The 14,013-nt window shown below is 38.7% G+C and overlaps 1 protein-coding gene across 2 annotated transcripts in view; it reads left to right on the top strand.

Moving 5' to 3' along the window:
* The first annotated feature begins 7,579 nt into the window (after positions 1 to 7,579).
* Positions 7,580 to 14,013, top strand: part of LOC115214358 (MAPK regulated corepressor interacting protein 2) — a 46,534-nt gene continuing 40,100 nt past the window's right edge. For both annotated transcript variants that reach the window (XM_029783564.2, XM_029783556.2), the window contains exons 1-2: positions 7,580 to 7,728; positions 8,605 to 8,698. In XM_029783564.2, coding sequence (XP_029639424.1) covers positions 7,674 to 7,728; positions 8,605 to 8,698 — 149 coding nt within the window. In that variant the 5' untranslated portion in view covers positions 7,580 to 7,673. The remainder of the gene's footprint in view (positions 7,729 to 8,604; positions 8,699 to 14,013) is intronic.

The following is a 14,013-nucleotide window of genomic DNA, read 5'->3' as shown; positions in this document are numbered from 1 at the left end:
AGCCGTGAGGATGCAACCGTTCAATTTGGCTGCTGTTTCAAAAGAGATCAATACAGTGGGAAATCTTGCTGTTGGTAGTTCTCTGCGCATGTGCATGAGGGAACTTCCAGCAGCCTACCGGAAGAAATCCAACTCTGCGCATGCGTGCTGAAGACTTCCGAAATGGCATCACTACAAATGAATGAGATTAAGGCAAAGTATCTGGAAGAGAACATTAAGAAGCCAGAGAAGAATATGAATGTAGGTGGGAAGCCACTAGAGTTGGTTGAGGACTTCCTGTATCTGGGAGCAAAGACTGAGAATGCAGAGGGTGATATAGTTGAGAGGAAGAGCAAAGCCTGGGCAGCAATCCACAGTTTGAGATCTGTATGGAAGCCGGACCTTCATAAAGTCCCAAAGATCTGTTTCTTCATTGCTGCAGTGGAGTCTGTGCTGTTTTACAGGTCTGAGACTTGGACACTGACCAAGAAACACACTCAGATGGTAGATGGGTGCTACATGAGAATGCTGAGGATAGCTCTGAACATTAATCGGTATATACTGTGGTTGAAGAACTTAGAGCTGTACAAGAGCCTCCCAAAAGATTATATATATATATATATATATATATATATGAATATATATACATTCCCAACCACATGGTCAGTCCTACTGCATGGCGCCTTGGGCAAGTGTCTTCTACAATAACATCAGGCCAACTAAAGCCTTGTGAGTGGATTTGGTAGACAGAGACTGAAAGAAACCAGTCATGTATGTATGTGTGTGTGTGTGTGTGTGCATATATTTGTCCCCCCCCCCACTCCACCATCAACTGGTTGACAACTGGTGTCGATGTGTCTACGTCCCTATAACTTAGTGGTTCAGATAGAGTAAGTACTAGGCTTAAAAATAAGTTCTGGGGTTGAATTATTTGACAAAAGCACTTCAGGGTGGTGCTCCAGCATGGCCACAGTCAAATGACTGAAACAAGTAAAAGAATATACACACACACACACATGCACACACACACACACACACAAGATTTTATTGAGTATATAGAGTACATTTTTCATAGCATCAGTAAAAGTGATGATTGCCTTGAAACTTGCAAGGCTAAGACCCTAAAGTGGCCTCTGTAACTGATGGTGAATAGAAGAGAGAGTAATCATATGAAGCAAAAAGATGATAAATAAAAGATGTGACAGTAAGGCAGGTTATGGGAGAGAAGGAATAGATTAATGACAGGGTTCAAAAAAAAAAAAAAAAGCAAAATGATGGATTGTGTAAAGGGGCCATTCTTGAGCTATCCAACATTATAAGGGGTGAATAGAGACATAAGGTGTGAGGAAAAGGGGACAGAAAAGTAACCATAAACTAAGGTGGATAGGAATCCTGAGAGAGTCATTGATGGAAAGAGAGGTGTGGGGTTTCTGGGGTAGGCCAGAAGGGTAAAGATGAGTAAGGGTGTTGAGGAGGCAGAGATACTGTGGAGAAAGGGCAGTGAAAGAAAAGAAGGCAGAGGGTGAGGGGCAAGAAGAATTCACTACAGGGTAGGAGAAAGGTAGAAGGAAGGGAAGAGTAGAATGTAAATGTCACAAAAGCATCCTTGTAGCAGAGAGAATAGAGGAAGAGGGGAGCAGAAGAAACAACAGGTGGATGCAGCAAGGGAAAGAAAGGTTACAGAAAATCCAAGAGATGTAAGGGCAGGTAGGGATATATATGTAAGAGACTCTCTCAGGTTTTCTCTGAGAAAATCATCATCATCATCATCATTTAACGTCCGCTTTCCATGCTAGCATGGGTTGGACGATTTGACTGAGGACTGGCGAACCAGATGGCTGCACCAGGCTCCAGTCTTGATTTGGCAGAGATTCTACAGCTGGATGCCCTTCCTAATGCCAACCACTCCGAGAGTGTAGTGGGTGCTTTTACATGCCACCAGCATGAGGGCCAGTCAGGCGGTTCTGGCAACGGTCACGGAAAATCGTGTTTTTTTTTACGTATCACCTGCACACCAGCACAAGTGCCAGTAAGGAGATGAAATTTATAGGTGATGGAGTAAATTTTGAGGAATATGGTATAAATGTTATTTTTATAGGTAATATCTATGTGTGAATTTATGGGGTTGTTTCTGAGTGTATAAAGATGGGGTACATCATGTTGTTTGGCAACAGGGTGAGACGGTACCATGGCCAATGAGGTAAATCCGAGGCGTGGTTATTGCTAGTTGAAACAGGTTGTATGGTGGTCATGAAGAAAGAAAAGGTAATTAAAATGGAAATGTTAGGCATTGTGATGATGTCTGATAATGCCTGGATATTTTCATGTTGAAGTTAGCTCAGCACCTTATAACTATTATCTACATCTTACAGCTCCAACTCATCATTTTCTTTTTTTCTCCCCGCACCCATTTCTCCTAGATGTGAGTAGCCATGTAGTTCCCTCTGCATGGCTACTCCCATCCCTCTGTCCCTCCTCATCTCACAGTAATCCCCTCATCTCCCAGCACAATGCTGCCCCGTCACCTCTCTCCAGACTCATAGTCCTGCAAACTGCATGGTGACCTCAAAAATGCAGGTAGCACAAAAAATAAATAAATAAAGCATCCAGTCCATGCTGTAAAGTGGTTGGCATTAGGAAGGGTATCCAGCTTCAAAAACCATACCAAAGTAGACATTGGGGCTTGGATCCTGTCAAACTACCCAACCCATGCCAGCATTGAATATGGACAGTAAATGGTGATGATGATGAAGTCAGGAGGGAAGTGAGTGTCCATAGTCCTTTACAGGATCTCCAGAACTGGTTAGGAGGGAAGAAGGAATATATCCTCAAACAAGTAGGAGTGGCTGTGTGGTAAGTAGCCTGCTTACGAACTACGTGGCTCCGGGTTCAGTCCCACTGTGTGGCACCTTGGCCAAGTGTCTTCTACTATAGCCTCGGGCCGACCAAAGCCTTGTGAGTGGATTTGGTAGATGGAAACTGAAAGAAGCCCGTCGTATATATGTGTGTGTGTATATATATATATATATGTATGTATGTGTGTGTGTATATGTTTGTGTATGTGTTTGTCCCCCCCAACATCGCTTGACAACCGATGCTGGTGTGTTTACATACCCCGTAACTTAGCAGTTTGGCAAAAAGAAACCGATAGAATAAGTACTAGGCTTACAAAGAATAAGTCCTGGGGTCGATCTGCTTGACTAAAGGCGGTGCTCCAGCATGGCCACTGTCAAATGACTGAAACAAATAAAAGAATAAAAGAGTAAAAGAGTAAGTGATCTAGCCTAAATGCTTACAACAGTGCAGATTCTGCAAGAGGTACCCATTGTAATAGTGTTATATGAGGTGAATGACTAAACCTACCAGTATCATGTTCCTCCACTGGAGCAATGAAATCAATCTAGTTATCTTTAAGGATGACTAATGACTTGTGCAGTGGCTTTGTTTAAAGAAGAATTGCACACAGTGATCCTCACTCTCTCATCAAAGACCATCTTCAATACAGTGGCAAGACCAGGTCAAGATGATAAGGGATGGAAATGGATGGAGATGGATGACCAAGATGACTTATTTTTATTTTATTAAATTTGCCATAAAGGCAGTAAATAGAGTAAGGAAGCTTGCAGGCTGGACACGGACATTAATGAAATGAATGATAATGATACAAGGATGATAATGATGTGAGAAGACGAAAAGTGCCCGATGACTTTTGCTTCTCTAAAACATTGTTCTTTTTAAAAATACTGAATGAGGTATTAATCCTCTTACAATTTTATTACACTTTATGGACTAAAATATCCATGACAATTATAAACAATTTAATAGGCGAAAAACCTATTACACAAATGAGTCCCTATTCAACTTTTTTACTTACCTTACCCACAATGCATAACTGCAACTGCCTTCCCCTCCCTCGAACCATGAAACCTTCTTCCACAGAGTCCACCAGATCGAGCCTTCACATGCATAATTAAGAAAGCCCTTATATGTTAATTAACCCATTGCTGGAACCTTGACATGGGTTACTACTCCAGATCAAAGTAGACCTAGGAACGATAGTGGTTAAGAAATGGTTCCACACTTCTCAGAAGTCTACCACACATCTAATCTACAACAGAATCTGAAATCAGAACATGAAGAGGGGGAGCAAACACCACAAGGTATCCATCCACTCTGACAATGTTACTGTTCTGCCAATCCATTAACCTGGATTGAAACTTTTTTATTGACCTCTGGAAGGATGAAAGGCAAAGTTGACCTCAGGTAAGGTAACATCATCATCATCATCATCATCATTTAACATCCATTTTCCACATTGGCATGGGTTTGACAGTTTGACCAGAGCTAGCATGCCAGAGTTATGTGGAACTGCACAAGTGTACTTATGTTGCACTGGCATGAGTGCTTTTTACATGGCACCAGCACATGACTCTCGCAGGTCAATCCTCTTAACCAGGAGGAGCAGCCTTAACTCTTCTGCTGTAGAGTAAAATGAAAAAGTAAAATTTTGCAGGTAACTTTAGGGGGAAGGAGTAGGAGTGAGTATAGATTATTGGTATAAGTTAGTATGTTGACATTAGGGGGTCAGCTGGGGAGTTGGGTTGTAGAAGGACTGTTTTTGCATCATCATAGACCTCCAGGCAAATCAATGCACTGGGTCCAATACTGGTTTCAAGTTTTGGCAAAAGGCTAGCAATTTCAGAGGAGGGGGTAAAGTCGATTACATCATCCCCATTGCTCAACTGATGCTTATTTTATCAACCTCAAAAGGATGAAAGACAAAGTCGACATCAGTGGAATTTGAACTCAGAAAGTAAAGACATGAAACACCACTAAGCATTTTGCTCGACATGCTAACAATTCTGCCATTTCACTGCCTTATACTGGGACCAATATTACCTACTTATTGGCAGTAGTCATAACATACTTAGATTATAATTGGGGCCCTAGACCCACAAGGCTTCTTGGGAAACTTAGTCTGTCAAATGTAATATTTATTTAATTCAGTGTTTTGAATTAATCATGCTTTATTTTGTAATTTCAAGATTTAAATGATGCGATTGTATATTTTTTGAATGACGTTGTAAGGGAGGTGTAAAGGGTCAGACCAGCCCAGTTTGAACATAAAGCGGGTGGATTGTTTGTGTTGGATACATGGGCCCGGGAACAGGAGGTGAAGAGGCTGCAAGTGCACCCTATAAAATTTTTGTGGTGTGCAAAATCAAAATTTGCACCCCTACATACTTTTCTCGGGTTTAGAAAACAGTGAATAGATAGTGATCTGTAAAAAGTAGCTCGAAATTAGATTTCTTCTAAAAAAAAAAAAAAGGAAAAATAAATAAATAAAAGCAATAGGACCTTGTTTGTAAAAATTTTTGGACCTGGGTTTGCACCCCCTAAGCAAATTTCGTTCCCGAGCCTGTGGTTGGATACAACTGGTTTAAAATACTAAAGAGTTATGCTACCACTGAGTAGAAGTGTAACAAGAAATGGTAAATGGAACAAAATAAAGTCAAAAGAAGCTAAGCAGATTGTTAGTAAGAGTGACAGGGTGGAATGATGATTGGAATAACCAAATGGTTTGTTTTTGAGTTTATAGAGAAAGCAAAAAATTGCATGGGGTGGTGTTGAGCTGTTAAAGTCTATATAAAAATTGTTGTCATTTGAGTAGTGATATAGAAGAAATGAAGAGTGTGTGTGCACATGCATATATGTATGTATATATGTATGTATGTATGTATGTATGTACGTATGTATGTATGCATGTATGTACATATGAATGTATGCATGCATGTATGTTTGTATGTGTGAATATATGTATGTATGCACATAAAAAGCACCATCCGAACGTGGCCGATGCCAGCACTGCCTCAACTGGCTTCAGTGCCGGTGGCACATAAAAAGCACCAACCGATCGTGGCCGATGCCAGACCCCTCTGGCACCTGTGCAGGTGGCACGTAAAAAGCACCCACTACACTCATGGAGTGGTTGGTGTTAGGAAGGGCATCCAGCTGTAGAAACACTGCCAGATCAGACTGGAGCCTGGAGCAGCCCCTGGCTCCCCAGACCCCGGTCAAACTGTCCAACCCGTGCTAGCGCAGAAAACGGACGTTAAACGATGATGATGATGATGATGTATATATATATATATATATATATATATATATATATATATATATACCCATACATACATACATACATACATACAAACATAGTTGAAATTTATGGAAAATCAAAAGACAAAGACAGGTGCATAAACAACAAGAAGGTGTATTAGTTTGGCGCTTGGAAAGGTGAGAAAGTCTTTTACATTTCGAGGCTATGCTCTTCAACAGAAAGGAGGAACACAAGGAAATAAACAGAGAATGAAAAATAAAACTTGTGGATTTAGCTTGTGGATATATATGCATGTGTGTATAAACATATGTGGATGTGAATGTGTGTAAAAGAGTTCCCGTTTATATATGTGTATATGTACTGGCGTTAGGAAGGGCATCCAGCCGTAGAAACACTGCCAGATTTGACTGGGCCTGATGAAGCCTTCTGGCTTCACAGACCCCAGTAGAACCGTCCAACCCATGCTAGCATGGAAAACGGACGCTAAACGACGATGATGATGATATGAGCATGTTTCTGTGTGTGTGTGGTGTGTGTGTGTGTGTGTTTGTGTGTGTGTGTGTGTGCACGCGCATGCATACTTATATAAAAATGTGTGTATGTATGTATGTATGTATCAATTTGTCTCTCTCTCTCTTTCTCCATATATATATATATATATATATATATAATATATATATATATATATATATAGGCTCAGGAGTGGTTGTGTGCTAAGTGGTTTGCTCACCAAGCACACATGGTTCCAGGTCAGTACCACTGTGTGACACCTTGGGCAAGTGTCTTCTACTATAGCCTCGGTCCGACCAAAGCCTTGTGAGTGAATTTGATAGACGGAAACTGAACAGAAGCCTGTTGTGTATACACACACACACACACACACACATATATATATATATATACACACACACACATAAGTACCCAGGAAGTAATAGCCTTGTGTGTGTCTGTCTGTCTATTTGTCTGTCAGTCTGTCTATCTGTCTGTGTTTGTTCCTTTCCCCCTGATTATCGTTTGACAACCGATGCTGGTGTGTTTACGTCCCCGTAACTTAGCGGTTCGCCAAAATAAACCGACAGAATACGTACTGGGCTTACAAAGAATAAGTCCTGGGGTGGATTTTTTCGACTAAAAGCGGTGCTCCAGCATGGCCGCAGTCAAATGACTGAAACAAATAAAAGAATAGAAGAAATAAAAGAATATACATACATATATATGTGTGTGTGTGTGTGTACGAGAATGATAGGTAGATAGTGATACAGAGATATGGAAAGAGAGGCAAGTCATTTAAACGAGATCAGGGAATTACTAAGAAAATTTAAATGAAAACTTATTTGATTTTGTTTTGTTTTCTCATTATTTTATATTTTACGTCTGTTAGGAATTTATAATAATGTTTTTTATTATTTTATTGCTTCCTTTAAATAGCTGTTGTCATCAAAGCATGATTTAAACCGCTTCGTTTCGCTTCAGTAGCGTGTTCCTTTTCTTTAGGCAAACCCTTCTATCCCGTTGACTAGTAGCAGTTATTCAGTCACTAGTGCGCAGGCGCCACTCAGTCTTAGGTGTTGTGGCGATGTATACACCTGCGAATGCATCAAGAAATCGGAAAATCCTAGGTCTTCGTAGAGGTAATACTTTTTATTCCTTACCTATCAGAAAAGTAACATAGAAACATGTCTGCAGAAATACATTTCGTGTTTTCCGTTCTAAGATATCGCAATCGTATCATGATTTGCATTTACCTCCAACTGTCTCTTCCGTTTTTAGTTTCATTCTCCTCTCTTTTGCTCCCCTTTCTGTTGCATCTCTTCCACTCTTATTTCTCTCTCTTTCTGTCCCCTCCATTCCAATCTCTATCTAGCTGTCTTTTAATTTTTCGCCTCATATTCTATCTATTTCTCTCTCTCTCTCTATCGTTTCAGTCTCTCCTCATCTCTTTCTCTCACACATGGTAGTTGTCTTCATCTCTTTATAATAACCCTTTATTATTTTCTTTTTGCAAATTAAACTTATCACATCAAGTGATCGACTTAACTTCATTAGAGATCGATATCAATTTATGAATTAGAGCTATCTTTAATCTAAATGGGGAGTTTTATTGTGATGTAATATTTTAAATTCACGTTCCAGGTGTCTATTAAATGGAGATTAGTTTTCAACCGGCCTTTTATTTAATGAAAAAATTGTTGCTATTTCTAATCTAACTTTATGATTCACCTATCTTATCAGAAAAATATATAAATAAAAATCCTGAGATCTGTGTACAACGAACAGTTTTTTAAATATTACAAGATAGGTCTCTCGTGTTATATAGCTGTTAGTTTCCATTTCGCAGCGTATGTATTGTAACACGTTCACATATCGAGATGTGAATCAACCATTGTTCAGATAAATATTACTGCTGCCCCTATTTTTGTTCCAGATCTTCACGTTAGTTCGCCACCAACGTGAAAGTTAGTCTTCTCATTTAAGATTCCCTGTTATCTTTTATTCTTTATTAATAGGTCCTCCTAATTCCTTAGATCCCATTGAAGGACGTGGAGACGGCAATTCTACCAGTAAAAGGCCCACCGTCGGGCACCATACCGCGGCAATGAGGTAAGTGACAGAAACCAACCAACGTTTCTGTTTAGGATCGGTTCTTTCTCTCAGCTTATTCTTTGATCTTTTTTTTTTTTGGCAGCTTTAACTGTTTAGTCTTCAAATTTACTGATCTTCATTGTAGATTTTTAAGAATGTTGTATGTGATGGGGTAATGAGTTGGTAAAGCTAGTTAGGTAGTTATTATGAGTTTAATTACGTGATAGCTGTGGAAATTCTTTTAGTTTTTCCCCAGTTGCAGTGATTACGCTATGTCTACAGATACTTGATATCTGTGCTTCTTTCTAAAACCGTTCCTTTCTCTCTCTCTCTCTCTCTATATATATATATATATATATATATATATATATATATTATATATATGTATGTATATATTAGTTCAAAGATAGAAATATTTATGGTAAAATATGTATTCATTTGGAAAATTATAAACCATAAATATACATAGATTTATGCGTGAGTGTATTCATTTCCCTGTGTCTGTTTTATTTGTAATAAAATTCCTGTATTTTTTTTCTTTTTAATTTTATCATCACATTCATTATAAATATTGGTTACTTTGTCGGTTGAATAATTAAAAACTGGATTTCGTAATAAAATTATTTTCCAATACTCTATAATAATAATAATAATAATAATAATATAATGATGGTAATAATAAAATTAGGTTGCGATTTTAAACGAAATTTCTTTACCCATGATCTTTTGGATAGTCGGGGCAATATTTATCTAATTATTAGCATCTTAGATATTATATTCGTATAATTATAGCAGAAAAAAATAATTTTAATTAAAAAAAAAGGTCAAGAAAAGTAGATTTAGTGAGAACTGTTTGCTGTCGTCAGTTGGAATATTTTTACCCGTGCACTTGAAATACTAAAAAGCTAAGTGCTGGGATTATGTGCTGCAAAAGTTAAATCTGAGGAACGAAACAAGGTGGTGGAGAAGGAAGTGTTTTAATCTTGTCAGGTTTCTTGCTCCCATGTCCAATGCGATGGTCAGAGGAAAGCAATTCTTCGACAGCAGTCAACCGCTTATTGATCTGTGTCCACCGAATATTCTAATATAGGCTAAGTTAAATAATTAAATTTCCGATGCTCCACTTTAAATAGTTGGAGGTGCCATAGAATAAATACAGTAGTGTGATGAAAAATTGCCTCGAGATATATCGGATGTGCCTCTTTACGTGAACTTCAACTTTTCCTGTTGGGTTTCCATCTAATTTAAATTTACAGTCACTGGCTATAGACGTTCTTTTCATTATGTATTTCCTTATTTACTTAATGGTTCCGTATATTTTTTAAAATTTCTTATTGCATAAAGCCTACAGTTAAGGAAAGTGATTCTTGATTGAGAATCGAATATATATTATTCCCATACATATTTTATTCTCAGATTATATAAAATTATCAGAGTACCTAATGTTGACACTTAACGAAATTAGTAGCAATGGCTTTTTATTTAATATGTTTGCATGCCGTAGTAAATCTTGGCCACTGTAGATTAATTGTCAATTCCGTTGGAAGCGAGACAGACGTGTTCGATTTTAGCACATCGTGACTTGTTTGAATATTACGTCCAATTTTGTCTTTCTTTTCGTCCTAGTTAATTAATTACCGAATATACTGCATGTGACATGCCAAACTCATAATCCAGAGATTCTATATTAAAATCTAACGTTACGTAAAAAAAAATATTTTTTTAAACATTCGTTTTTAGTGAGGTTTCAGCTAAAAATTATCATATCGCAGGGTAAGTTGGATGAAGGCTCAATTATCAGCTGGAATCTGCTAATAGCAAACGTCCAATTTCAAAGATCAGTGTTCTTTTTATTTTTAACGTTATATATATATATGTGTAATGGTTTAATCTGACAAAATCCGTTTTTGTCTTTTAGTTGACATTCACCTGTTGCTCATTCTGATTTACATACGTCGACTAAAAAAATATTTTCATGTCCATTAAATGGACAAGTTTCAAAATGGCCACCCTCTAGCTTATCCAATTTTCGATTGATGCCTGTTAATCCTTAATTCTCATTCAGTCTGTTAGTCACCGTTGCACATCCCTGAGAGAGTATGGTCACATGTCTTAAAAAGAGAGAAAAAAAAACAAAAAACGGGCCGGTTGGTTTTGATTGGAATGAGTTTGATCATGTGTGTGCTCAGTGAAGACTAATCTGGCGCTAAACAACAACATTCATATTTTTAAACGTTTTCACTTTTAATATCCGATTTTCAAAACTTTCACTTTGTTAATCTATATTGCTCAGATATAAAATATACATAGAGTGAATCACATCTATCACATTCTTTTGGGGTTTTGCAACAATTTTGACTTCACTGTACAACACTCGGTTCATACACATGTTATCATCATCATCATTATTTTGATATCAAATGACCACATTTTACTCTTGTGTCTTTCACATACCTTTCATCATCATCTGTTTAACGTCCTGTTTTCCATACTTGCATGGTCAGATGGCATTCATTGAGGTAGATTTCCTGTGTCAGGATGCCCTACCTGTTGCCAACCCTCACCCATTTCCAAGCAAGATAACATTTTCCCTATGGTTGAATATGCTTCTATGGGAGGTTGGAAATGAATGACCGTTTATTTGACTCTGACGTTCATTTACAAATATTGCAGTGTCAAGGCAAAGAGACACATAAACATGCACATCACACACACACACAGACTTTCTATCTGTCAAATTCACACTTAAAGCTTTGGCTGGCCTATGGCTATAGTAGAAGATACCTGCCCAAGGTGCCATGTAATTGGGAAGCAAACTTAACTGCACATCCATGCCTGCACTTAATACACAGGTACATATCACTGAAGTCATGTGATGGGGAAGTAGACTTCTTGGTCATTGTTGTTGTTTGTTCCTTCTCGAGCCATGCCTGACTCATAAGGGCCGGTTTCTTGGTGTATAGGTTCCCCACCTGGATGGGACGCCAGTCCGCCGCAGGTGAGCTGCAAGATGCAGGAGGAAAGAGTGAGAGAATGTTGTGGCGAAAGAGTCAGCAGAAGTTCACCATTACCTTCTGCCGGAGCCGCGTGGAGCTTAGGTGTTTTCGCTCATAAACATTAGCATTGCCCGGTCTGAGATTTGAACCCGCGAGTCCGCTGCTCTAACCACTAGGCCATGTGCCTCCACACTTGACCATACAGCTACACCTGCGCTTTGTAGACACAGACATGGCTGTGTGGTTAAGAAGTTCGCTTGACAACAATATGGTGCTGAGTTCAGTCCTACTGCTTGGCACCTTAGGCAGGTGTTTTCTGTTGTGGCCCCAGACTGATGAAAACCCTGTGAGTTTGATGGACAGAGGCTTACAGAAAACTCTCAATATAGGTATGTATGTTTGTGTCTCCTTGTCATGACATAACATGATTGTTGTAAATGAATGGCTTTCATTTGTAATATTCTGTCAAAACATGTCTGCCATGGGGAAATATTACCTTGCTGGAATCAGGTAAGAGTTGTCCACTGGAAGAGCATCCAGCCATAGAAATCTGCTTCAGTAAACTCTATCTGATCCATGTAAGCATAGAAAAGTAGACATCAGAAACAATGATGATGGTGATACGTATGGTCATATGGTTAAGAAAGATAATTTCACAATTTCTCGGTTCTGGTATGAGCCTTAAACTGATTGAAGCTTTGTGAATGAAATTCAGATGGAAACTACTGAAACCTTTGGGAAGTGTTTACGTTTATATATTTTAAAAAAATTATTGTTGAAATTAACTACCAGTTTCTTACTGGAGTGGCACTCATAAGGAATAGCAATGAAGAAATATCTCCAGTATCATCATCATCACCAATGTCCACTTTCCATGCTAGCATTGATTGAATGACTGCTACTATTCAAGTCAGTTTTTATTCCAGTTCTTATCAACTCGAAATAAAATGAATTGAAGGACTATGTTTGCCTATACTTTTTGGTTTGGCTCCATTTCATTTTTTTGGTTAATGATAGAAAGATACTCTTCCAAAGGCGGCGAGTTGGCAGAAACGTTAGCACACCGGGCGAAGTGCTTCGCAGTATTTCACGCGTCGCTACGTTCTGAGTTCAAATTCCGCAGTGGTCGACTTTGCCTTTCATCCTTTCGGGGTCGATAAATTAAGTACCAGTTACGCACTGGGGCCCGATGTAATTGACTTAATCCGTCTGTCTGTCTTTGTTTGTCCCCTCTATGTTTAGCCCCTTGTGGGTAATAAAGAAACAGATGGAAGTATACTCTTCCTATCACTTATAATGTGATCCTACAACTCATTATATTTGGAGTTAATAACTGATTTGAATAGTAGCGGTCACCTAACCAATGCTAGCATGGAAAGTGGACATAAAATAAAGGCAATGATGATGATACAGGAGATATTTCTTCATTGATATACCTTCTGATGAGTGCCACTTCAGCATACTTGGTGTGTTTCGTCATAGCACCATTGCTAAAGAGGTTGTCATGTTTTTGACAAGACTAAACAGTCATTTCATCTCTGCTCGTTCCCTGCCCACTTTGTTGGGTGTACTGGATACATTTTATAGTAACACCATCACGAGTGAGGTTGCTTTGTATTGTGTACAGTTAGATAGTTCTCACTATTCTTGTATTTGTTTGTACCCTTGAAGGTAAGGTGTCCAAGAAGGTGAATAGACAAGAGAGTGGTGATAGGAGAATCAGGGAGAGTGGAGGAATGGAGTGATAAATAGTAGTGGAGGTGGCCAGTGATAAGAATGAGTGGTGGATGTCAATAGGAAGGGGTTTATTGGGAGAGGGAGTGATGACTCACAGCACAAGTGTAATGGTATGTTGTGATGGGTTCCACTTTCATTACAGCAGCAGCATAAAAGAGAAATGAGGATATGATCATCATTTAAATCCACTTTTCCTTATTTGCATGAGTTGGACAGAATTTATTATGATGCAGATTTTCTTCGGCCAGATGCCCTTCCTGGGGCAAATTTTCTATTGATGGATGACCTTACTGTCACCAACCCTTACCTCTTTCCAAATATAGCCAGACATGTTCTCACAGAATATTGGAAATGAACGACACTACCTGTATGATAGTGACAATCATTTACAGCTGTCACATGACGTTGGGCCAAGGAAACACAAACACACACCCATAAATAAAAGTATTTAGATGTGTGTCACGTGACTGACCACAATGTGCTTTGCATCATTTTAACCAATATTCCTGATCAAAATGGGAACTGGAGCAATGCGAAATGAAGTGTTTTGCTCAGGAAAGCAACTCACTGCCTGGTCTGAGAATTGAACCCACGATCTAG

Source organism: Octopus sinensis, linkage group LG1 (assembly GCF_006345805.1).
Source record: "Octopus sinensis linkage group LG1, ASM634580v1, whole genome shotgun sequence".
NCBI lineage: Eukaryota > Metazoa > Mollusca > Cephalopoda > Octopoda > Octopodidae > Octopus > Octopus sinensis.
This window is presented reverse-complemented; position numbering and strand designations above follow the sequence as displayed.